Raw genomic sequence first — 26,900 nt, forward strand, 5'->3', positions numbered from 1 at the left:
AAAGTGCTGTACAGAAACCCAGCCTAAAACCCCAAACAGCAAGCAATGCAGTTATAGAAGCACGGTGGCTAGGAAAAACTCCCTAGAAAGTCCAAAACCTAGGAAGAAACTTAGAGAGGAACCAGGCTATGAGGGGTGGCCCAGAGTAATAGATAGCCATATCTTATAGGATACTGACTAGTTTCCCAGTTCCTGTCGCTGAAAAACATCCCCACAGCATGATGCTGCCACCACCATGCTTCACCGTGTGGATGGAGCCAGGTTTCCTCCAGACGTGACGCTTGGCATTCAGGCCAAAGAGTTCATTCTTGGTTTCATCAGACCAGAGAATCTAGTTTCTCATGGTCTGAGAGTCCTTTAGATGCCTTTTGGCAAACTCAAAGAGGGCTGTCATGTGCCTTTTACTGAGTGTCTTCCGTCTGGCCACTCCACCATAAATTATTGATTGGTGGAGTGCTGCAGTGTTGTTGATCCATCCTCAGTTTTCTCCTGTCACAGCCATTAAACTCAGTAACTATTTTAAAGTCATCACTGGCCTCATGGTGAAATCCCTGATCGTGTTCCTTCCTCTCCAGCAACTGAGTTAGGAAGAATGCCTGTATCTTTGTAGTGACTGGGTGCATTGATCAACTATCCAAAGTGTAATTAATAACTTCACCAGGCTCAAAGGGATATTCAATGTCTGCTATTTTACAAATAGGTGTCCTTCTTTGATTGGTGGAGTGCTGCAGTCTTTGCGAGCCACTGGAAAACCTCCCTGGTCTTTGTAGTTGAATCTGTGTTTGAAATGAACTGCTTGATTGAGGGACCTTAGAGCTAATTGAATGTGTGGTGTACAGAGATGAGGTAGTCATTCAAAAATCATCTTAAACACTATTAATACACACAGAGTGAGTCCATGCAACTTATTACGTGACTTAAGTGTCATCATGTGCCTCCTCAGGTCCTTCTTGTTCTTGGAGGCAAAGCTAACGCTTCCTGTTCTTGTGAGGTCTCAGGAAGGAATGTATGGCCATGTGGGTCACTACTAGGTCAACGCTGCCTATGTGGTAACTGTCAAAAGTCTTTTGATGTAGATGTTCTCTGTGTGTATTAGATCGTATGTTTAGAATAATGCTAATATCACATAATTTGGCAGTGTGCCCAGAACATTACTCTGGGAACCTAAAGGAGTATCTCAGTTTCAAGGTCCTAGCTTTGACAGAAGAAGCCTTGTGAGGTATCAGTCAGTCACATGCAGTAACCAATGTTAAGAATGAATAATGAATCATGTAAATCATGCTTTTATGACTTGTTTGTGTAGCAGTATATAAGGACTGAAAGAGAAAGCCCTTTGCAGAGTTTCCATCCAGCTTGGATTGAACCTCTCCAGTTAACTGAAAATAAAGTGTACTTCATTTAATATTGACTTCAGGTGTACCTGGTGTTGAATTTCCACCAGTCTTCCTTCATCTCCTAGCCTCCTCGTGCCCTCTCCTAGCCTCCTCGTGCCCTCCTCGGTGCCCTCCTCGGTAGCCTCCTCGTGCCCTCCTCGGTAGCCTCCTCGGTAGCCTCCTCGGTAGCCTCCTCGGTAGCCTCCTCGGTAGCCTCCTCGTGCCCTCTCCTAGCCTCCTCGTGCCCTCTCCTAGCCTCCTCGTGCCCTCTCCTAGCCTCCTCGTGCCCTCTCCTAGCCTCCTCGTGCCCTCCTCGGTAGCCTCCTCGTGCCCTCTCCTAGCCTCCTCGGTAGCCTCCTCGTGCCCTCTCGGTAGCCTCCTCGTGCCCTCTCCGGTAGCCTCCTCGTGCCCTCTCCGGTAGCCTCCTCGTGCCCTCTCCGGTAGCCTCCTCGTGCCCTCTCCGGTAGCCTCCTCGTGCCCTCTCCGGTAGCCTCCTCGTGCCCTCTCCGGTAGCCTCCTCGTGCCCTCTCCGGTAGCCTCCTCGTGCCCTCTCCGGTAGCCTCCTCGTGCCCTCTCCTAGCCTCCTCGTGCCCTCTCCTAGCCTCCTCGTGCCCTCTCCTAGCCTCCTCGTGCCCTCTCCTAGCCTCCTCGTGCCCTCTCCTAGCCTCCTCGTGCCCTCTCCTAGCCTCCTCGTGCCCTCTCCTAGCCTCCTCGTGCCCTCTCCTAGCCTCCTCGTGCCCTCTCCTAGCCTACCTTGTGCCCTCTCCTAGCCTACCTTGTGCCCTCTCCTAGCCTACCTTGTGCCCTCTCCTAGCCTACCTTGTGCCCCCTCTGCTAGCCTCGTTCTGAAAATGCATTGGAGAACATTTCATCCCCTCAGACCTTCTCCTCAAGGAGGAAAGGAAAGAAGACAAGAGAAAGTTGTTGCTTTTCTCTTCGCCATCATAATTTACAATTACACAATTTCCCAACAGCAGATCCAGAGCATTCTGGGCTGACAGGTCTGAGTTTCCCAACAGCAGATCCAGAGCATTCTGGGCTGACAGGTCTGAGTTTCACAACAGCAGATCCAGAGCATTCTGGGCTGACAGGTCTGAGTTTCCCAACAGCAGATCCAGAGCATTCTGGGCTGACAGGTCTGAGTTTCCCAACAGCAGATCCAGAGCATTCTGGGCTGAAAGGTCTGAGTTTCCCAACAGCAGATCCAGAGCATTCTGGGCTGACACGTCTGAGTTTCCCAACAGCAGATCCAGAGCATTCTGGGCTGACAGGTCTGAGTTTCCCAACAGCAGATCCAGAGCATTCTGGGCTGACAGGTCTGAGTTTCCGGCAGTGGAGATGTAGAGAGAGAGAGAGAGGCTCAGTCGTGCTTCAATCATGCCTTCACATAATATACATTATATGCAAATGTTCTTATTGGGTTTGGTGGAGATCAACGGACAAATTTCTGTTGAGACAAACAACTTCATTTGAGCCATAAAAAGGCATGTATTTTTTTCATACATGTAATATTTGTCTGCCCTTTGTATGGCAGGAATCACTGACCCTGGTCGTAGATGATGGTGGTGCTTGGGAGGCATTCTGCATTGTCTGTGTAACAGTAAACCGTCCCCTCGCCCATACCCGGGCGCGAACCAGGGACCTTCTGCACACATCAACAACAGTCACCCACGAAGCATCGTTACCCATCGCTCCACAAAAGCCGCGGCCCTTGCAGAGCAAGGGGAACTACTACTTCAAGGTCTCAGAGCAAGTGACGTAACCGATTGAAACGCTATTTAGCGCACACCGCTAACTAAGCTAGCCGTTTCACATCCGTTACATCTGCATGGCTTGTAGTGTATCAGGATCCTGTAATGGCTGTTGGTGGAAGAAGGTGAGGACCAAGGTGCAGTAAGTGTTCATCATTTTAATGGTAAAACTGAACACTATCAAACAAGCAACAAAAGAACAACCGAAACAGCTCCGTCAGGTGCAAAACACACGAAACAGAAAATAACTACCCACAAACACCAGCTGGGAACAGGCTACCTAAGTATGGTTCTCAATCAGAAACAATGATTGACAGCTGTCTCTGATTGGGAACCATACCAGGCCAAACACAGAAATACAAAACATAGAACAAAAACTAGAATGCCCACCCCAACTCACGCCCTGACAAAACCAAAAATAGAGACATAAAAAAAGGTCTAAGGTCAGAACGTGACAGATCCTCCCACCGCAAGCTAACACAGGGAAAAAACAGAGTCACAGGCCTGCAGCTTTATAGCTGTATAGCTCTTCAAGCCTGTTTCTAGATCAGTTTGGGATGTCTTTCTAACTGCTATGGTCATTGTCATGCCACAGATCATAGGAGTCATAGGCCAGTCAACCCTAACAGGTCTGGGACCAGGCTATGCCTCTAATCAACCCTAACAGGTCTGGGACCAGGCTATGCCTCTAATCAACCCTAACAGGTCTGGGACCAGGCTATGCCTCTAATCAACCCTAACAGGTCTGGGACCAGGCTATGCCTCTAATCAACCCTAACAGGTCTGGGACCAGGCTCTCCAGACGTTCGATGTAGGCCCGATGTGTTGTTGTGTTGCTGTTTGAGGTCCTCTATCTGCTGCTGGGTAAAGAAGGGTCTCCTCCTCCGTCTGATGGGCCTCTCAGGGTGCGTAGCGCGCCACTCCTCAAACGCCTCCGGGTGGTGACACTGAACCCGCAGGTTCTTACGGTGTTTCGTCGTGAAGTGGCACATCACACAGGAGAACGGTATCTCTCCTGGGAGGAAGAAATATTCAAACACGAAAACACACATTAGCCACTGAGAGGCACAGGGTCAGTCTCAGTGCAACACCTCTGGATGTAGAGCAATTAAGGGGTTGAGTGCCGTAATCAAAGGCACAATGACAGGATATCAGAGACCAACAGCTATTTCGTTGCCAGTTCAGTTCCCAATTTGTACGCCAGGTCCGCGGTTGACTGCTTGCTCCGTCTCACTAACCTCTAGGCTACCTACAATCCCTACTGTCACCAAATCATAGGTGACTCACCTGTGTGTTTGATGGCCAGGTGAGAGACCAGGAAGTCCTCGTTAGAGGTGGAGTATTTACAGTAGTCACGTTTAAAGGGCCCGTAGTTGGTGTGGTACAGCTGGTGGTTGAGCAGGAGCTTCTTGTTGTCATAGTCACAGTCATAGAACTCACAGAACTCACAGAACTCACAGAACTCACACTTGAACCTGGAACATGAACATGCATTAGAATACAGGTCTTGAATCTAAAAATGTTGGCTGGGTCGTGTACGGGTCGTGTACGGTAGATAAAAGGTTTTGAAACAAGGTGAATTCGAGGTACTAGAGTTTTTTTCTTTCACGGTGCAAATGTATTTTTCTACAGTGTGTACTGAACACCACCTATCATGTTTCAGGTAAGACTCAAGTGCAGACTGTGTTGAAGTAACAACGTTTATTACAACAACAGGGGCAGACAAACAACAGGTCATGGCAGGTAGGGGTCGATAATCCAGAGTTGTGGGGCAAAGGTACAGGACGGCAGGCAGACACAGGGTCGGGTAGGCAGGCAGAGTGGTCAGGCAGGCAGGCTCAGAGTCAGGACAGGCAGGCGGGCTCAGAGTCAGGACAGGCAAGGGTCAAAACCAGGAGGGCGATAAAAAGAGAGACTGGGAAAAGCAGAGGCTGAGATCAAAAACACTGGTTGACTTGAAAGACAAGACGAACTAGAAACAGACAGAGAACACAGGTATAAATACACAGGGGATAATGGTGAATATGGGCGACACCTGGATGGGGGTGGAGACAAGCACAAGGACAGGTGAAACAGATCAGGGCGTGACACCCCCTTGGCCTCACAAGACTGATGTTTATGTTCTGCTAAGATGCTATGTATGATGAAAACGGCACTGCATCCTGTACTGACCTGCTGTTGTCAACACTCCGGATGTGTGTGAGATGCATCTTGAACGTATATCTCTTCTTGAAGGACTTCTCACAGTGATGTCAAAGCAAAGACAGAGATTTATAAAGATTTGAAAAGAAACCCTGAGATTTAAACTGGAAACATGATTGATTGAGTGGATTAATGGAATGCTTAATGATGCCAGTTATTAACCATTCCAATAATACACAGGTCTCCTCCTTCACATTTAAAAACAATTAGTTGATTTGCAAATGATAATTAATAATTAATTGAATTTACTTACTTGTACATGTGTGTGTATATACACTACTGGTCAGTAGTTTTGAGTCACTTAGAAATGTCCTTGTTTTTGAAAGAATAGCATATTTTTTCTGTCCATTAAAATAACATAAAATTGATCAGAAATACAGTGTAGACATTGCTAATGTTGTAAATGACTATTGTAGCTGTAAACGGCTGATTTTTAATGGAATATCTACATAGGAGTACAGAGGCCCATTATCAGCAACCATCACTCCTGTGTTCCAATGGCACATTGTGTTAGCTAATCCAAGTTGACCATTTTAAAAGGTTACAACAACACCTTATTGATCATCATGATGAGGAACAGGCTGTCTCACCATAGTGAGCTAGGATATAGGACTACATCATGATGAGGAACAGGCTGTCTCACCGTAGTGAGCTAGGATATAGGACTACATCATGATGAGGAACAGGCTGTCTCACCGTAGTGAGCTAGTATATAGGACTACATCATGATGAGGAACAGGCTGTCTCACCGTAGTGAGCTAGGATATAGGACTACATCATGATGAGGAACAGGCTGTCTCACCGTAGTGAGCTAGTATATAGGACTACATCATGATGAGTGACAGGCTGTCTCACCATAGTGAGCTAGGATATAGGACTACATCATGATGAGGAACAGGCTGTCTCACCATAGTGAGCTAGGATATAGGACTACATCATGATCGACCAGTCGGTCTCACCATAGTGAGCTAGGTTACAGGCCTACATCATGGGCTGGATAGAAGCAGTCTACCGTCTTCACAACTGGTTAATAATAGCTTTGCCTCGTAAAATAATAGAAACATAAATAATCTTGTTTGTTCTATCTGTCATTAAACTGGGATTCAGAATATCTTACGCCTTCTTGTTCTTCTCCTTGTTCTCCTTGTTCTCCTTCTTGTTCTCCTTCTTGTTTCCTTCTTGTTCTTCTCCTTGTTCTCCTTCTTGTTCTTCTCCTTGTTCTCCTTCTCCTTCTTGTTCTTCTCCTTGTTCTCCTTCTTGTTCTCCTCCTTGTTCTCCTTCTTGTTCTCCTTCTTGTTCTCCTTCTTGTTCTTCTCCTTCTCCTTGTTCTTCTTGTTCTCCTCCTTGTTCTTCTCCTTGTTCTCCTTCTTGTTCTTCTCCTTGTTCTCCTTCTTGTTCTTCTCCTTGTCTCCTTCTTGTTCTTCTCCTTGTTCTCCTTCTTGTTCTTCTCCTTGTTCTCCTTGTTCTCCTTCTTGTTCTTCTCCTTGTTCTCCTTGTTCTCCTTGTTCTCCTTCTTGTTCTCCTCCTTGTTCTTCTCCTTGTTCTCCTTCTTGTTCTCCTTGTTCTTCTCCTTGTTCTTCTCCTTGTTCTCCTTCTTGTTCTTCTCCTTGTTCTCCTTCTTGTTCTCCTTCTTGTTCTCCTTCTTGTTCTTCTCCTTCTTGTTCTTCTCCTTCTTGTTCTTCTCCTTCTTGTTCTCCTTCTTGTTCTCCTCCTTGTTCTCCTCCTTGTTCTCCTCCTTGTTCTTCTCCTTGTTCTCCTCCTTGTTCTCCTCCTTGTTCTCCTCCTTGTTCTTCTCCTTGTTCTTCTCCTTGTTCTTCTCCTTGTTCTCCTCCTTGTTCTTCTCCTTGTTCTTCTCCTTGTTCTTCTCCTTGTTCTTCTCCTTGTTCTTCTCCTTGTTCTTCTCCTTGTTCTCCTCCTTGTTCTTCTCCTTGTTCTCCTCCTTGTTCTCCTCCTTGTTCTTCTCCTTGTTCTCCTTCTTGTTCTTCTCCTTGTTCTCCTTCTTGTTCTCCTCGCCACAACTTTAGGACGACACCTTTGTAGGCTAGAATATTTTGGAAATGAGCTATTGTCGATAACATTATGTTGTATTAAAAATGTTTATGATAGGCCAGTAGGAGGGATAGATACATTTACATTTACATTTAAGTCATTTAGCAGACGCTCTTATCCAGAGCGACTTACAAATTGGTGCATTCACCTTATGACATCCAGTGGAACAGTCACTTTACAATAGTGCATCTAAAACTTAAGGGGGGGGTGAGAGGGATTACTTATCCTATCCTAGGTATTCCTTAAAGAGGTGGGGTTTCAGGTGTCTCCGGAAGGTGGTGATTGACTCCGCTGTCCTGGCGTCGTGAGGGAGTTTGTTCCACCATTGGGGGGCCAGGGCAGCGAACAGTTTTGACTGGGCTGAGCGGGAGCTGTACTTCCTCAGTGGTAGGGAGGCGAGCAGGCCAGAGGTGGATGAACGCAGTGCTCTTGTTTGGGTGTAGGGCCTGATCAGAGCCTGGAGGTACTGAGGTGCCGTTCCCCTCACAGCTCCGTAGGCAAGCACCATGGTCTTGTAGCGGATGCGAGCTTCAACTGGAAGCCAGTGGAGAGAACGGAGGAGCGGGGTGACATGAGAGAACTTGGGAAGGTTGAACACCAGACGGGCTGCGGCGTTCTGGATGAGTTGAAGGGGTTTAATGGCACAGGCAGGGAGCCCAGCCAACAGCGAGTTGCAGTAATCCAGACGGGAGATGACAAGTGCCTGGATTAGGACCTGCGCCGCTTCCTGTGTGAGGCAGGGTCGTACTCTGCGGATGTTGTAGAGCATGAACCTACAGGAACGGGCCACCGCCTTGATGTTGGTTGAGAACGACAGGGTGTTGTCCAGGATCACGCCAAGGTTCTTGGCGCTCTGGGAGGAGGACACAATGGAGTTGTCAACCGTGATGGCGAGATCATGGAACGGGCAGTCCTTCCCCGGGAGGAAGAGCAGCTCAGTCTTGCCGAGGTTCAGCTTGAGGTGGTGATCCGTCATCCACACTGATATGTCTGCCAGACATGCAGAGATGCGATTCGCCACCTGGTCATCAGAAGGGGGAAAGGAGAAGATTAATTGTGTGTCGTCTGCATAGCAATGATAAGAGAGACCATGTGAGGTTATGACAGAGCCAAGTGACTTGGTGTATAGCGAGAATAGGAGAGGGCCAAGAACAGAGCCCTGGGGGACACCAGTGGTGAGAGCGCGTGGTGAGGAGACAGATTCTCGCCACGCCACCTGGTAGGAGCGACCTGTCAGGTAGGACGCAATCCAAGCGTGGGCCGCGCCGGAGATGCCCAACTCGGAGAGGGTGGAGAGGAGGATCTGATGGTTCACAGTATCGAAGGCAGCCGATAGATCTAGAAGGATGAGAGCAGAGAGAGAGAGAGTGCGGAGCGCCTCCGTGATACAGAGGAGAGCAGCAGTTGAATGACTAGTCTTGAAACCTCTGATTTGGATCAAGAAGGTCATTCAGAGAGAGAGGAGAGCTGGCCAAGGACGGCACGTCAAGAGTTTTGGAGAGAAAAGAAAGAAGGGTGGTCTGTAATTGTTGACATCGGAGGGATCAGCAGAGACTTGAAGACGGAGGAGCCAGCGGTCAGGGAATGTAGGTGAGGAGGGAGAAGGGAAATGGTCTGGAAAGGATGAGGGGAGGTCCGGGCAGGTTGTTGGGCGGCCGGGAGGCGAGATTTCATCCTCAGGGTAGGGCAGTTGAGCAGAACCAGCGGTGTCGGCTAGCCGAGGATCGGAGCCCTGTTCTGTGAGCTCTGCAAGGGGGGGAGATTCAGGAGGGAGGAGAAGGTGGCAAAGAGCTTCCACAGATGCTTGGGTGTGGGAGTGGCTTTAGCAGCAGAGACAGAGGGAAAATGGAGGAGGGAGGGGATGCCAGGTAGGGAGAGTCATTTCCGCTCGGCTGCCTGGAGCCCTGGGATGCAATGAGAGAGGGAGCGGGAGGGGAGGGATAGGGGACATAGAGAGTCAAGGGATGCAGAGAGGGAGGAGAGGAGGGTTGAGGAGGCAGAATCAGGAGATAGGTGGGAGAAGGTTTGAGCGGAGGGAAGAGATGATAGGATGGAAGAGGAGAGAGTAGCGGGGGAGAGAGAGCGAAGGTTGGGACGGCGCGATACCATCCGAGTAGGGGCAGTGTGGGAGGTGTTGGATGAGAGCGAGAGGGAAAAGGATACAAGGCAGTGGTCGGAGACTTGGAGGGGAGTTGCAATGAGGTTAGTGGAAGAACAGCATCTAGTAAAGATGAGGTCGAGCGTATTGCCTGCCTTGTGAGTAGGGGGAAGGTGAGAGGGTGAGGTCAAAAGAGGAGATGAGTGGAAAGAAGGAGGCAGAGAGGAAAGAGTCAAAGGTAGACGTGGGGAGGTTAAAGTCGCCCAGAACTGTGAGAGGTGAGCCGTCCTCAGGAAAGGAGCTTATCAAGGCATCAAGCTCATTGATGAACTCTCCGAGGGAACCTGGAGGGCGATAAATGATAAGGATGTTAAGCTTGAAAGGGCTAGTAACTGTGACAGCATGGAATTCAAAGGAGGCGATAGACAGATGGGTAAGGGGAGAAAGAGAGAATGACCACTTGGGAGAGATGAGGATCCCGGTGCCACCACCCCGCTGACCAGACGCTCTCGGGGTGTGCGAGAACACGTGGGCGGACGAAGAGAGAGCAGTAGGAGTAGCAGTGTTGTCTGTGGTGATCCATGTTTCCGTCAGTGCCAAGAAGTCGAGGGACTGGAGGGAGGCATAGGCTGAGATGAACTCTGCCTTGTTGACCGCAGATTGGCAGTTCCAGAGGCTACCGGAGACCTGGAACTCCACGTGGGTCGTGCGCGCTGGGACCACCAGAGTAGGGTGGCCGCGGCCACGCGGTGTGGAGCGTTTGTATGGTCTGTGCAGAGAGGAGAGAACAGGGATAAACAGACACATAGTTGACAGGCTACAGAAGAGGCTACGCTAATGCAAAGGAGATTGGAATGACAAGTGGACTACACGTCTCGAATGTTCAGAAAGTTAAGCTACGTAGCAAGAATCTTATTGACTAAAATGATTAAAATGATACAGTACTGCTGAAGTAGGCCAGCTGGCAGTGGGTGCGTTGTTGACACTACACTAATCAAGTCGTTCCGTTGAGTGTAATAGTTTCTGCAGTGTTGCTATTCGGGGGCTAGCTGGCTAGCTAGCAGATTATGGGCCATTTGGTTTTCAAGCTCACATGCGAGGACCCATCCGGCCGAAATGGATCATTTATTTTATGTGTATTTATTTGATTTAACTAGACAAGTCAGTAAAGAATTAATATTATTTACAAAGACGGCCTGCCAAAAGGCCTCCTGCGGGGACGACGGCTGGGATAAAATAAATAAATAAATATATATATATAGGACAAAACACACAACACTACATAAAGAGAGACACCACAAAACTACATAGAGACACCATAACACTACATAAAGAGACAACACAACACTACATAAAGAGACAACACAACAACACAACACTACATAAAGAGAGACCACACAACACCACAAAAATAGAGACAACACAACATAAAGAGAGACACCACAAAACTACACACAGAGAGACACCCCAACACAAGAGGCACCATAACACTACATAAAGAGAGACACCACAAAACTACATAAAGGGAGACCACACAACACTACATAAAGAGAGACACCACAAAACTACACACAGAGAGACACCCCAACACTACATAAAGAGAGACCACACAACACTACATAAAGAGAGACCACACAACATAAAGAGACAACACAACACTACATAAAGAGACACCACAAAAAGAGACCACACAACATAAAGAGAGACAACACCACACAACATATAGAGAGACCACACAACATAAAGAGAGACCACACAACATAAAGAGAGAACACAACACTACATAAAGAGAGACACCACAAAACATAAAGAGAGACCACACAACATAAAGAGAGACAACACAACACTACATAAAGAGAGACACCACAACACTACATAAAGAAAGACCACACAACACTACATAAAGAGAGACCACACAACACTAGAGACAACACAACATAAAGAAGAAAGACACAAGACACAACACTACATAAAAAGACACCACAAAACTACATAAAGGAGACCACACAACACTACATAAAGAGAGACACCACAAAACTACACACAGAGAGACACCCCAACACTACATAAAGAAGACCACACAACACTACATAAAGAGAGACCACACAACATAAAGAGACAACACAACACTACATAAAGAGACACCACAAAAAGAGACCACACAACATAAAGAGAGACAACACCACACAACATATAGAGAGACCACACAACATAAAGAGAGACCACACAACATAAAGAGAGACAACACAACACTACATAAAGAGAGACAACACAACACTACATAAAGAGAGACAACACAACACTACATAAAGAGAGACAACACAACACTACATAAAGAGAGACAACACAACACTACATAAAGAGAGACAACACAACACTACATAAAGAGAGACAACACAACACTACATAAAGAAAGACCACACAACACTACATAAAGAGAGACCACACAACACTACATAAGAGACAACACAACACTACATAAGAGACAACACAACACTACATAAGAGACAACACAACACTACATAAGAGACAACACAACACTACATAAGAGACAACACAACACTACATAAGAGACAACACAACACTACATAAAGAGAGACAACACAACACTACATAAAGAGAGACCACACAACACTACATAAAGAGAGACCACACAACATAAGAGATAACAATGAAAAATGACTGTAGGTCTGGTACTGTGTTTTATATGGAGATCACAGGGGATTGACCCACATGGTGGAAGGAGAGAATATACTGGTCCTGCTTGTGGACTGCAGAGTATCGCTTCACATTCTGTGTGTAAATACTTATCCTTGGTGTGTATTGCAAAGTGTCTCATGACATCCTGTGTGTGTGTACATACTTATCCTTGGTGTGTTTTGCAAAGTGTCCCATGACATCCTGTGTGTGTGTGTGTACATTCTTATCCTTGGTGTGTATTGCAGAGTGTCTCATGACTTCCTGTGTGTGTGTATTGCAGTGTCTCATGACATCCTTCGTGTACACACTGTGGTAGCCACTCTCCTCACACTTCATGATCAAAGGGTCCAGCTAAAAAGCCTATTGTGGGTTTATCGTCTTTATATGTGTGGTATGACCTAACTAAACACGGCGGGACTTCTCAGATACTTCAGATGGCATACTAATGGTGGATATAAACAAGAGAAAGAGAACTAACATAACTTAGCCGCCAGTGTCCGTCAAATTGAACATAGCAGACTGTATAAAAAAACGATCCCGTAAAAGTGGTATTATTTTATTGTTTCAGACAAAAGACAGCCAGTACATGTCGTATTATAATGTTTGTGATAGAAGAAAATTACAGCTTCTAACAAAGGGAGAAGTATAGATAAGAGATCAGGAAGGATTCTGCCCTACAGCACAACACAAAGGGAGAAGTATAGATAAGAGATCAGGAAGGATTCTGCCCTACAGCACAACACAAAGGGAGAAGGGAAGATTGACAATGATTAATAAAAAAAAAAAAAGGCTTACCAAGAAAAAGTTCCAAAAGGACTCATTTGAGGCAGAAAATATTTGGAAAACTCAACAAAAAAAAAAGGCAGAGATTGATTTATTATTTGCTCACTTTAATCTGTTGTTCAGGATGAGTACAGGGGACTGACGTTTCGACGTCAAGCTGACCTCTTACTCAGACTGACCTGACCATTGCACTTAACGATTACCTATTTATAGCCTAGTCACCCTATTGAGAGACAACAGTGTAAAAAACAAAACATGATTCAAGGTTTGGGTTTTTCTAAATGTAGTTGCCTTGATTTTTGGGGTCTCTTGTGCCACCCTTTCCACACTCAAATAGCCTCAAGGTAGATCAATGATTTTTATATGACCGATTGGTCAACAACAAGAATCCATATTTGTTTTATTATTACTTAGTGCCATTATTTTCCATTGACCCGATCTGTATTTTCATGGTATGCTATAAATAGGAGTTAAGTGAAATTGTCAGGTCACTGAGGAAAACGACAGTCATGTTCCACTGGATGTCATAAGGTGAATGCACCAATTTGTAAGTCGCTCTGGATAAGAGCGTCTGCTAAATGACTTAAATGTAAATGTACTCATGCAAGTAAGAAATTCGTCTCTGCCTTTTTGTGTGAAGTGAGTCAAATGAGTCCTTTTATCAGTAAACCCTTTTGTTGAGTGATAAAATGCATTTCATGTTCATAACATGATCATTATATCTGATACACGTGATACACATTTACTAAATTATCACTATGATTTCTAGCATATCAATTGACACTGTCACTACATGTAAAAAACAGTTATTTTACGCAGAGCTGAAAAGGAAGTAGGAGCAGGAGTTGACCGTTTAGCCTTTAGCCTTCTTCCTGGGAAGTGGTTACTAGAATTTACTCTCGTCGATGGACTTCATGATCTTCTCAATCGTAGGGTCTTCTGGATTGGCACAGAAGCGGAAGTTCCTTTTTGTGAACAAGCTGGAAGAGAGCAGACAATATCCTAGTAAACATTCCTGTGTGTGTGTGTGTGTGTGTGTGTGAGCGTTTAATACTATACTTACATGACTCCCTTCTTAGAGCAGTCAGATCTTGTCATTTCATATTCCCTGATGGATTGTCTGGGGATTTTTCTTGTGTAATACTTGAAACAGCATTCTTCAGGAAGATTTGCATCTGTATAAAGAGACAATCTGTAATTGTTCTATCATTTTTCTGACACACTATAGACCACAAGTTTTAGATGCACTATTGTTAAGTGACTGTCCCACTGGATGTCATAAGGTGAATGCACCAATTTGTAAGTCGCTCTGGATAAGAGCGTCTGCTAAATGACTTAAATGTAAATGTAAATGTAATTAGGGAGGACGGACTCGTGGTAATGGCTGGAGCGGAATCAGGGGAATGGCATCTAATACAGTACATCAAACACATGGTTTCCAGGCGTTTGATGCCATTCCATCTGCTCTGTTCCGGTCTTTGTTACGAGCCGTCCTTCTCTCAGCAGCCTCCTGTGCTACAGACGGGTTAGCTGACGTCGTCAGGAGAACAATGGCCGCTCTTCAAAGGGGCCAAAGGCGGTGTGTTATGATTCTGGTGGTCAGATGGCAGCAATGACAACAAGCAGCCATGTGGGGTTTCGTAAGTGGCTTGTTTCAGTCAATCTTAATATATTGTTCTTGACTGATGTCACACGTCTTTGCTAATATGGCAAAAACCATCTAGCTAGCTAGCTAACCAATAAGTGTACCAATGCATTTAAATAAAAAAAACACATTGTTTCACTCGATTTAATAAACATTGGAGACTATAAATATAATTTGTAAGTCGCTCTGGATAAGAGCGTCTGCTAAATGACTTAAATGTAATGTAAATGTAATTTACATGTCAACAACCTAAGCGAACCCCATTGTTGTGCACATGTCGGTCGTGTTGCTAAACAACCAACCTGTCTAGAAGTCAGAAATTAAACATGGAACCTTTCATTTGAGGTCACAATGCAACAATTCAGAGTAGGAGTGCTGATCCAGGAGCAGTTTTGCTTTTTAGATCACAATGAATAAGATTGCATAAACAAGGGGGGGAACTGATCAGCACACTTAATAAGTACAGCCCCATATCTCTTCCATACATCCTTAACCCTAATTACTCCTGTAAGTCACTCTGGATAAGAGCGTCTGCCAAACGTCTCAAAATGTAAATACGTAACACTCAATATTAAGACAATTTTCTGAAGGATCGATAGTAGTTAAGAATCGATTCCGAAGCAGGGATAACTTACTGCTGGCCAACGCGCCGGACCACAGGGCTGCTCCCAGGACGCACAGCAGAAGGATCAGAGCAGACCTCATCATTGGTTGGATGATGAGCAGAGGATGACCAACAGTGTTAACACCTCAGCAACTGTAAAGGGTTCTAAACTCAGGACAGAGTGTTTAGTCCTTTATGATCAGAGGAGGTGTGTGGTTTCGGTGGGGAGAGGGGGGGGAGCAGAGTGTGTAGGTGACAAAAGTTTCCACTTCATCTCAAAAGTAGAGAAGAATAAAAAACAACCTGAGCAATAGCGAGGTGTTCACAGGAAATGCACGTGGGGTTAGCCCACCACAGCGGACGGCTTGCACAGGTCTTTGTAGCAACTTTGCTTTAAACTAAAAACCAAAGCATCAGTGTGAAACATAAATGTCTGACGTTATTGAACCCCAACTCCCTCTTCTTGGAAATTATTTCCTGGAAATGATTTTGTTCTGCAACTATGGAGAAACAGATAAAGATGCGTTCACGCTGTTCATCAGGTTGTATAAGGACACATCTTTATTTAGTAAAACAGTAGCTACACACCGAGTACACAAAACATTAAGAACACCTGCTCCTGCCATGAGACCGACCAGGTCAAAGCTATGATCCCTTATTGATGTCATTTGTTAAATCCACTTCAAATCAGTGTAGATGAAGGGGAGGAGATGGGTTAAAGAAGGATTTTTAAGCCTTGAGACATGGATTGTGTCTGTGTGCCATTCAGGGGGTGAATAGGCAAGACTAAATATTTAAGTGCCCTTGAAGGGGTATGGTAGTAAGTGCCAGGCGCACCGCTTTGTGTCAAGAACTGCAAAACTGCTGGGTTTATCACGCTCAACAGTGTGTATCAAGAATGTTCCACCACCCAAAGGACATCCAGACAACAAAAAACTGTGGGAAGCATTGTAGTCAACATGAGCCAGCATCACACTTTCGCCACCCCGACGAATTGTGGCTGTTCTGAGATCAAAAGGGGTGCAATTAAATTTTTTAGGAAGGTGTTCCTAATGTTTGGTATACTCCGTGTACACTTCAAGTGAGATCCATTTCCAGTTTTGACCCTGATGCCCTCCCACCCCATGTAACACTCCAGTTCTCTACAACCAAAAAGGGTGACTTGGAAATGTCACACAGAGACAAATCAAACTGACAATACAAAACAAAGCTTAACAGAAAATCAGGTAACGTGGAAAGAGTACAAATCATATGGCCTTCATTATTACATTTAATGGTGAGGTCTTTCATTTCTGTATTTAAATGGATCTACAACAGGAGACCAATGACATACCGTAATTTATACTTCCCAGGGCGCACTTCTGTGATTAAAGGGGTGAGTCTACTTCCTGTAGTTCTTACTGATTGATTATTGTGGCTGGGTAAGACCATGTCGAACACACATTCCTCAACCCTGTAACATTCACACAGTCACTAACAGGGGATGTCTTTTTGTTCTTAAGAAATGTCACTTCAAAATCACACACACACACACACACACACACACACACACACACACACACACGGTCCTCAATCAGATGTGAGGGACACCAATATAGTGAGAGAATGTACTCAACAAGCCAACAAAAAAAACACGCAAAAAAAAAAAACTGGTGTGAAACTGCAGATGGTGATAAACAAAGAGAAGGTGATTGTGCAGAATGCAGTACTGTGGTATTCACCACATAGGCAGAGCAGGGGGAAGGAGTACATCGGTCTTCATAGTGATCAGAATGACTACGTGCACAGGGGGGGGTGAGGAGGTGAAAAGACAAGGGGTATTTTGTCTGACATCCTGTTGCTACGGCTGCCTGAATACTGCACACTTCCCAGCGTGCACTTCGATGTGTGCCAAACACCCAAAGGGGGGCTCTGGAGTATGAAGGGTTTTAGTACCGTATCTGAGGCTCTGGAGTATGAAGGGTTTTAGTACCGTATCTGAGGCCCTGGAGTATGAAGGGTTTTAGTACCGTATCTGAGGCCCTGGAGTATGAAGGGTTTTAGTACCGTATCTGAGGCTCTGGAGTATGAAGGGTTTTAGTACCGTATCTGAGGCTCTGGAGTATGAAGGGTTTTAGCACCGTATCTGAGGCCCTGGAGTATGAAGGGTTTTAGTACCGTATCTGAGGCCCTGGAGTATGAAGGGTTTTAGTACCGTATCTGAGGCCCTGGAGTATGAAGGGTTTTAGTACCGTATCTGAGGCTCTGGAGTATGAAGGGTTTTAGTACCGTATCTGAGGCTCTGGAGTATGAAGGGTTTTAGTACGGTATCTGCATTTGAAACGAGCATCACATTCAGAACCATCTACTGAGGAGGTCTCTTTTTGGCAGGCGATGGTGGCCGGCAGACATGAAAGAAGTAGTAGAATCTGAACTGAAGACTAAACCAAAGCCTCTTTCTGAACGACACCCTCCCATTGAGCTCACACATCTAAACCAAGGCTGGTGTGTTCAGAAACATGAAAACCAGAGCAAACATGACTCAGGTCCTTTATCTACATTAATAAAAGCATTATGGGAGAAAAGAAAAAGAGTAACACCTCTGAGCTACACTCTGCTCATCACCATGAAGTATGACACAGCTTCTGATTGGGTTACAGCACTTACTGAGTGAGCACATCCAATAGGGAAAGGGCATTCTGAGGACAACAGGGATACCAGCAATGCCTCGTTATTGATAGAAGGGACAATAAAATCATCAACAATCTGTTGTCCTTTCTGGAGACTTCTAAGCAGCTTCTCAATCAAACGGGTACACATGCTTTGGGGGAGGGGGTGACTGAAGTGGATAATATCAAATGAGACGATACCAGTGAGGTTTGTTGTGTTTGCCCAACTTTTCTTTCTTCGTTATAAACATAACAACAAATCAAGAGATTGTCTCCATGTTAAGAGATGACACTTAAATGAGAAACAAAGACAACAGAAAATAAGAGATGACACTTAAATGAGAAACAAAGACAACAGAAAATAAGAGATGACACTTAAATGAGAAACAAAGACAACAGAAAATAAGAGATGACACTTAAATGAGAAACAAAGACAACAGAAAATAAGAGATGACACTTAAATGAGAAACAAAGACAACAGAAAATAAGAGATGACACTTAAATGAGAAACAAAGACAACAGAAAATAAGAGATGACACTTAAATGAGAAACAAAGACAACAGAAAATAAGAGATGACACTTAAATGAGAAACAAAGACAACAGAAAATCATTACCATGAAAAATGAAAATGTGCCGAAAACAGGAAAAGGGAGGCAGGTGATATACTGATCCTCCTAATCGACCTTTGCTGTTCCACTTTAACCACCTTTGGGGATGTATAAGACATTAAATATCACTTCTTTCCAGGCAGCTTATTTCCTCTTTGAAGAGTAAAACACTTATTTAAAAAAAGTGAACCTTTAACGGCACAACACGCAAAAAATACATGTGTTGTATTTCAGTTGAATCTTCATAAGAATACACATTTATTGACTACCACCACCTCCTTTTAAGTCAATGAACCATTCTCCCCAAATCAACAAAACGCCCACGTCTTCTCCCTGGGAGCCTTTCCTTCATTGGATGGTACAGAAACAAATTACAAACAAAGGGAACCAACTAAGATACGGCACACTAATTAGAAACACACGGAAAACCACATCAGTCCAAACAAAACTAAAAAGGCTCATGATAAAAATCGCAGCTGACTTGGAATGACCAACGACAACGGAGGATTGGAGTAGAGGTAGAGAGAGAGAGGTAGAGAGAGAGAGGTAGAGAGAGAGAGAGAGAGGTAGAGAGAGAGAGAGAGGTAGAGAGAGAGAGAGAGAGGTAGAGAGAGAGAGAGAGAGGTAGAGAGAGAGAGAGAGAGGTAGAGAGAGAGAGAGAGAGAGAGAGAGAGAGAGAGAGAGAGAGAGAGAGAGAGAGAGAGAGAGAGAGAGAGAGAGAGAGAGAGAGAGAGAGAGAGAGAGAGAGAGAGAGAGAGAGAGAGAGAGAGAGAGAGAGAGAGAGAGAGAGAGAGAGAGAGAGAGAGAGAGAGAGAGAGAGGTAGAGAGAGAGAGAGAGAGGTAGAGAGAGAGAGGTAGAGAGAGAGAGGTAGAGAGAGAGAGAGGTAGAGAGAGAGAGGTAGAGAGAGAGAGGTAGAGAGGTAGAGAGAGAGAGAGAGAGAGAGAGAGAGAGAGAGAGAGAGAGAGAGAGAGAGGAGAGAGAGAGAGAGGTAGAGAGGTAGAGAGAGAGAGAGAGAGGTAGAGAGAGAGAGGTAGAGAGGTAGAGAGAGAGAGAGAGGTAGAGGTAGAGAGAGAGAGAGAGAGAGAGAGAGAGAGAGAGAGAGGTAGAGAGGTAGAGAGGTAGAGAGGTAGAGAGGTAGAGAGGTAGAGAGGTAGAGAGGTAGAGAGAGAGAGAGAGAGGTAGAGAGGTAGAGAGGTAGAGAGAGAGTAGAGAGGTAGAGGTAGAGGTAGAGGTAGAGAGAGAGAGAGAGAGAGAGAGAGATAGATAGAGAGAGAGAGTAGAGGTAGAGGTAGAGGAGAGAGAGAGAGAGAGAGAGAGAGAGAGAGAGAGAGAGAGGTAGAAGAGAGAGAGAGAGAGAGAGGTAGAAGAGAGAGAAAGAGAGAGAGGTAGAACAGAGAGAAAGAGAGAGAGGTAGAAGAGAGAGAAAGAGAGAGAGGTAGAAGAGAGAGAAAGAGAGAGAGGTAGAAGAGAGAGAGAGACAGAGACACAGAAAGAGAGAGAGGTAGGAGAGAGAGAGAGAGAGAGACAGAGACACAGAAAGAGAGAGACAGAGACACAGAAAGAGAGAGAGGTAGAAGAAAGAGAAAGGTAGAAGAGAGAGGTAGAAGAAAGAGAGAGGTAGAAGAAAGAGAGAGGTAGAAGAAAGAGAGAGGTAGAAGAAAGAGGTAGAAGAAAGAGAGAGGTAGAAGAGAGAGGTAGAAGAGAGAGGTAGAAGAGAGAGGTAGAAGAGAGGGGTAGAAGAGAGGGGTAGAAGAGAGGGGTAGAAGAGAGGGGTAGAAGAGAGGGGTAGAAGAGAGGGGTAGAAGAGAGGGGTAGAAGAGAGGGGTAGAAGAGAGGGGTAGAAGAGAGGGGTAGAAGAGAGAGGTAGAAGAGAGAGGTAGAAGAGAGAGGTAGAAGAGAGAGGTAGAAGAGAGAGGTAGAAGAGAGAGGTAGAAGAGAGAGAAAATAGTGGGAAAGTTATAAAGAGAAAAAGAGGAGTGAGAAAGAGAGAAGGTCCAGTTGGGTAACTAGTATCCTTGCTATAGACATGTGGCAGAATACAGTACATTCGAGAGCATCTTTCTGCCTGGTTTAATTCTGGGACAGGGGGCACAGCATGTATAATAAGGCCTAGTCACCCCTCACCCCAGTCTGTTCCAGACCTCCAGGGTCTCTGCTCCATGACTCACATCTAGTGGGACCACAGTGGCTGGTTGTCCCCAGCCCAGAGTGCTCTGAGCCTGGGGTAGGCTCCATCCCAGGGAGGGCAGCTCCTTCACACAGCCTGACCTGGGCTAGGGTCCATTGTTTCACGGGGTCAGGTAGAGTACTGTGTTAGAGAATGAGCTACAGACTGTTGTTTTGCTCCTGGATGACCGTTGTACTCAGCGCTTTAGAACTGGACTGATCCACTCCTGCTCCTTCTGTAAGGCCTGAAGAACCTGAGGAGAAACAAGGGGCCATGGTATGAAACACAGCATGATCATCATTGGAGTTATATAGTTATACTGTACACAAAGGACCAGGCCAAGATTATAGTAGTTCCATCACTTGAGCCTTGAGACTTAAGTTGAAAAACCACCGATGCCAACTCTGTTTCCCTCGAACTGAAGAAATGTCTGTTTTCCAAAAAGTGATGTCAGCTGACTTTGGGGGAGGGGGGCAGTTACATCCAAACAGTCTCATCTCACCTGTGCCCATTTCCTGTTCTTGCTGGTCATGTGGACAGCGTGGATGTGCGAGAACAGCTGGTCGGGGGGGATGTGGTCGGGTAAGCGGGTGAGGAACTGGGCGTTGTGGATGAAGTCCATGCGGGTCAACACGTCCTCGTACAGGCGCAGGATTCCCAGGGCCACCCGGAACAGGAACTCATCTCCGTCACGACAGAACACATCCCACACCCGACATGCCAGGTCCAATGGCAGTGACTTACTGTACAGGGTGAAGATCCTACAGGAATATGAGTGAGTGAGTGAGTGAGTGAGTGAGTGAGTGAGTGAGTGAGTGAGTGAGTGAGTGAGTGAGTGAGTGAGTGAGTGACTGAGTGAGTGACTGAGTGACTGAGTGAGTAGACATTTGGATACAACTTTCCATACTAAAACATTGAGGTACAAAGGATTCAAATGTTTGGCAGATTACAGACGCCTGGTGTTATTTTCACACATCCATGGACGTGCGTAGTCCACGGAGACAAACACACCAAGCATACACAGATAAGCACACAGTTATATGCAAAACACTTAACAACGAGCCATAGAGTCTGGTCTGAGAAACAGACTAATGGAATCAGCACATTTCCAAAGTAACTAACCGTCTCCTGGGACACTTTAGTTTGTATAGGAGGTCACTAGATGATGATATTTCTGATGTGCAGGGCTGCTAATCTTGACTTCCACCTCCCCTCATCTCTACATCCGTGTATAAATAACTGATGTTTGAAAACAGGGCGCTCTTCACTGCGCTGTGGTGAGAGTAGGGGGGGTTGAGGTGACCATCTATACAACCCACTTACACATCCTGTCTTCTCAGTAACACGGCAACAATCTAAAGAGCACAAATACAACAGGAAGAAGAGCACCTACAAAGTGTCAATATTGTAATCATATTGTTTTTCACGTTCGTAATTGGTACCAGATCTTTGATTTCATTCAGTCTATACCCATTAGTTACCTGAGAAAAACAATTGAGAGAGGGAGAGAAAGAGAGGGAGGCTCACCAGTCGATTAAATAAATATCGGGGGTCAATTTGTTTTCCTTGAAATGTGCAAACAGCTTAGGTAGGTTTTCATCAAAGAACACATCAAAAGCCGCAAAGTAGGTCAACATCTGAGGAGAGAGAGAAGAAACAACGGAGTCAGATATAGACCACAATCAGCCAGATATATAGACCACTATCAGCCAGATATATAGACCACTATCAGCCAGATATATAGACCACAATCAGCCAGATATATAGACCACAATCAGCCAGATATATAGACCACAATCAGCCAGATATATAGACCACAATCAGCCAGATATATAGACCACAATCAGCCAGATATATAGACCACAATCAGCCAGATATATAGACCACAATCAGCCAGATATATAGACCACAATCAGCCAGATATATAGACCACAATCAGCCAGATATATAGACCACAATCAGCCAGATATATAGACCACAATCAGCCAGATATATAGACCACTATCAGCCAGATATATAGACCACTATCAGCCAGATATATAGACCACTATCAGCCAGATATATAGACCACTATCAGCCAGATATATAGACCACTATCAGCCAGATATATAGACCACTATCAGCCAGATATATAGACCACTATCAGCCAGATATATAGACCACTATCAGCCAGATATATAGACCACTATCAGCCAGATATATAGACCACTATCAGCCAGATATATAGACCACTATCAGCCAGATATATAGACCACTATCAGCCAGATATATAGACCACTATCAGCCAGATATATAGACCACTATCAGCCAGATATATAGACCACTATCAGCCAGATATATAGACCACTATCAGCCAGATATATAGACCACTATCAGCCAGATATATAGACCACTATCAGCCAGATATATAGACCACTATCAGCCAGATATATAGACCACTATCAGCCAGATATATAGACCACTATCAGCCAGATATATAGACCACTATCAGCCAGATATATAGACCACTATCAGCCAGATATATAGACCACTATCAGCCAGATATATAGACCACTATCAGCCAGATATATAGACCACTATCAGCCAGATATATAGACCACTATCAGCCAGATATATAGACCACTATCAGCCAGATATATAGACCACTATCAGCCAGATATATAGACCACTATCAGCCAGATATATAGACCACTATCAGCCAGATATATAGACTACAATCAGCCAGATATATAGACCACAATCAGCCAGATATATAGACCACAATCAGCCAGATATATAGACCACAATCAGCCAGATATATAGACCACAATCAGCCAGATATATAGACCACACCGCCCTGACACCACTATCAGCCAGATCTATAGACCACACCGCTCTGACACCACTATCAGCCAGATCTATAGACCACACCTTCCTGGCACCACTATCAGCCAGATAATAGACCACACCTTCCTGACACCACTATCAGCCAGATATATAGACCACACCTCCCTGACACCACTATCAGCCAGATATAGACCACACCGCCCTGACACCACTATCAGCCAGATATAGACCACACCGCCCTGACACCACTATCAGCCAGATATATAGACCACACCGCCCTGACACCACTATCAGCCAGATATAGACCACACCGCCCTGACACCACTATCAGCCAGATATATAGACCACACCGCCCTGACACCACTATCAGCCAGATATATAGACCACACCTCCCTGACACCACTATCAGCCAGATATAGACCACACCGCCCTGACACCACTATCAGCCAGATATAGACCACACCGCCCTGACACCACTATCAGCCAGATATATAGACCACACCGCCCTGACACCACTATCAGCCAGATATATAGACCACACCTCCCTGACACCACTATCAGCCAGATATATAGACCACTATCAGCCAGATATAGACCACACCGCCCTGACACCACTATCAGCCAGATATATAGACCACACCTCCCTGACACCACTATCAGCCAGATCTATAGACCACACCGCCATGACACCACTATCAGCCAGATAATATAGACCACACCTTCCTGACACCACTATCAGCCAGATATATAGACCACACCTCCCTGACACCACTATCAGCCAGATATAGACCACACCGCCCTGACACCACTATCAGCCAGATATAGACCACACCGCCCTGACACCACTATCAGCCAGATATATAGACCACACCGCCCTGACACCACTATCAGCCAGATATATAGACCACACCTCCCTGACACCACTATCAGCCAGATATATAGACCACTATCAGCCAGATATAGACCACACCGCCCTGACACCACTATCAGCCAGATATATAGACCACACCGCCCTGACACCACTATCAGCCAGATATATAGACCACACCGCCCTGACACCACTATCAGCCAGATATATAGACCACACCGCCCTGACACCACTATCAGCCAGATATATAGACCACACCGCCCTGACACCACTATCAGCCAGATATATAGACCACTATCAGCCAGATATAGACCACACCGCCCTGACACCACTATCAGCCAGATATATAGACCACACCGCCCTGACACCACTATCAGCCAGATATATAGACCACACCGCCCTGACACCACTATCAGCCAGATATATAGACCACACCTCCCTGACACCACTATCAGCCAGATATATAGACCACTATCAGCCAGATATAGACCACACCGCCCTGACACCACTATCAGCCAGATATATAGACCACACCGCCCTGACACCACTATCAGCCAGATATATAGACCACACCTCCCTGACACCACTATCAGCCAGATATACAGACCACAATCAGCCAGATATATAGACCACACCTCCCTGACACCACTATCAGCCAGATATATAGACCACTATCAGCCAGATATATAGACCACATCGCCCTGACACCACACCGCCCTGACACCACTATGACACCACCAGTCAGATGTTGTAGCAACATAGTAACACATGGTTACAGTTGTGAACAGGGTGCTAAGTGCTATGAGTGCAGTGGTGTATTGTGCAAATCTTTGCTAACAGGGTATGCAGGCTTTTATTCCAGCACAAACACAAAGAACTATCTGTCTGTCTGTGTGTGTGTGTGTGTGTCTGTCTGCACTGTACTCACAAGGCTGTGGTCCACTCTGAAGAAGGCCATCTGACAGGGCTTGTTCAGGAGGTTGGCGAAAGCTATGAAGGCGTCTGCCGTGTCCAGGTTGAGGATCAGCACCGCCGCGATGAACGACATACCCTGAACCTGAACACACCGGGACTGATGTTAACTGTTACCTGCTACGGTACCCTAGCCGCGGTGACTCCTGCTACGGTACCCTAGCCGCGGTGACTCCTGCTACGGTACCCTAGCCGCGGTGACTCCTGCTACGGTACCCTAGCCGCGGTGACTCCTGCTACGGTACCCTAGCCGCGGTGACTCCTGCTACGGTACCCTAGCCATGTTGATCAACTGCATGTCAGTACTGTGAACACAGAGGGAGGAGAGAGAGTGAGTGAGGTTTATTATTAGTAGTGGGGTGGTGTTGGGGGGCATTAACTGGTTACCGGCTGGTGCTACCGGCTGGTGCTACAAGGACGAGTACTGCTGCGAAGGGAACTTTGTCTTCTATAATAACACTTAAAAAGGTAGACTCCGCGAGATGATGTAGATGCAACGTAAACAGCAGCATTGGGTCAATTTCCATAACTACTAAGAGCGTTGAAGCACGAGGCTAAACTGTTTTGGTCGGGTAGCTACCACGTTGTAGCACAAGGCTAAACTGTTTTGGTCGGTAGCTACCACGTTGTAGCAGGGTGAAGCACGAGGCTAAACTGTTTTGGTCGGGTAACTACCACGTTGTAGCAGGGTGAAGCACGAGGCTAAACTGTTTTGGTCGGGTAGCTACCACGTAGCAGGGTGAAGCACGAGGCTAAACTGTTTTGGTCGGGTAGCTACCACGTTGTAGCAGGGTGAAGCACGAGGCTAAACTGTTTTGGTCGGGTAGCTACCACGTTGTAGCAGGGTGAAGCACGAGGCTAAACTGTTTTGGTTGGGTAGCTACCACGTTGTAGCAGGGTGAAGCACGAGGCTAAACTGTTTTGGTTGGGTAGCTACCACGTTGTAGCAGGGTGAACCACGAGGCTAAACTGTTTTGGTTGGGTAGCTACCACGTTGTAGCAGGGTGGAGCACACCTGTGCACACGTTAGAATACTCTGTGACTGTTAGAGAGCAAAGTCATGCATCGCGCTCATCTCAATATCTGTGGTGCTTCCTGCTGCAACATCATTTCTCAGTCTACCTTTAAATTCTCCATCTGTCAGTATTCCTTGGTTAGTCCAGGAAGTGGAGACATTTCTCTATAAACACACTGTGGGCTGTTTCTCAGCATGGCTGTGATGAGGTGGAGGTGTAAAAGCCACAGTACATCTCCAGCAGAGCACACTGACACCACATCCTGGAAACTAATTTCATCAGACTCTAAGATGATAATCAAACCAGCCAAAGTGGATGTTAGTAATGCAGTAGTTGTACTGTGTTTAAGGTTCAGAGAGAATGATGACGAATGGAAGCAAAAGAAAACTGGTTACGTCAGTGCTGCATTGGAATACACAGAAGTAAACACACACACCCACACACACACACCCACACACACCCACACACACCCACAAACACACACCCACACACACCCACAAACACACCCACAAACACCCACACACCCAAACAAACACACCCACAAACACCCACACAAACACACCCACAAACACACCCAAACAAACACAC

At 45.8% G+C, this 26,900-nt stretch overlaps 2 protein-coding genes across 10 annotated transcripts in view; both read right to left on the reverse strand.

The window, feature by feature from the left end:
* Window positions 1-12,713: 12,713 nt before the first annotated feature.
* LOC124013816 (C-C motif chemokine 14-like) lies at window positions 12,714-15,395 on the reverse strand. Its single transcript, XM_046328366.1, has 3 exons — window positions 15,237-15,395; window positions 14,020-14,131; window positions 12,714-13,936 (listed from the first exon to the last, which is right to left on the reverse strand). Exons 1-3 carry the CDS (start codon window positions 15,307-15,309, stop codon window positions 13,843-13,845), a joined length of 279 nt encoding a protein of 92 aa, XP_046184322.1. The 5' UTR covers window positions 15,310-15,395; the 3' UTR covers window positions 12,714-13,842.
* A 4,890-nt stretch (window positions 15,396-20,285) lies between these two features.
* Window positions 20,286-26,900, reverse strand: part of LOC124013785 (TBC1 domain family member 14-like) — a 60,990-nt gene continuing 54,375 nt past the window's right edge. For 7 of the 9 annotated variants that reach the window (XM_046328303.1, XM_046328300.1, XM_046328304.1 and 4 more), the window contains 4 exons: window positions 25,253-25,381; window positions 22,158-22,267; window positions 21,133-21,391; window positions 20,286-20,883 (listed from right to left, as the gene is read on the reverse strand). In XM_046328303.1, the coding sequence (XP_046184259.1) occupies window positions 20,827-20,883; window positions 21,133-21,391; window positions 22,158-22,267; window positions 25,253-25,381 (555 nt within the window). In that variant the 3' untranslated portion in view covers window positions 20,286-20,826. The other 2 variants (XR_006834930.1, XM_046328305.1) reach the window with 2 other exon arrangements.

The sequence above is a fragment of the Oncorhynchus gorbuscha genome, linkage group LG25, assembly GCF_021184085.1.
Source record: "Oncorhynchus gorbuscha isolate QuinsamMale2020 ecotype Even-year linkage group LG25, OgorEven_v1.0, whole genome shotgun sequence".
NCBI lineage: Eukaryota > Metazoa > Chordata > Actinopteri > Salmoniformes > Salmonidae > Oncorhynchus > Oncorhynchus gorbuscha.

Excerpts from the sequence above, each read along its gene's own strand:
- LOC124013816 (XM_046328366.1), bottom strand. The coding sequence starts at position 15,309 with ATGATGAGGTCTGCTCTGATCCTTCTGCTGTGCGTCCTGGGAGCAGCC. Across the intron at positions 14,132-15,236 it reads GTCCGGCGCGTTGGCCAGCA|ATGCAAATCTTCCTGAAGAA; the intron begins GTAAGTTATCCC and ends CTCTTTATACAG. Across the intron at positions 13,937-14,019 it reads TGCTCTAAGAAGGGAGTCAT|CTTGTTCACAAAAAGGAACT; the intron begins GTAAGTATAGTA and ends GCTCTCTTCCAG.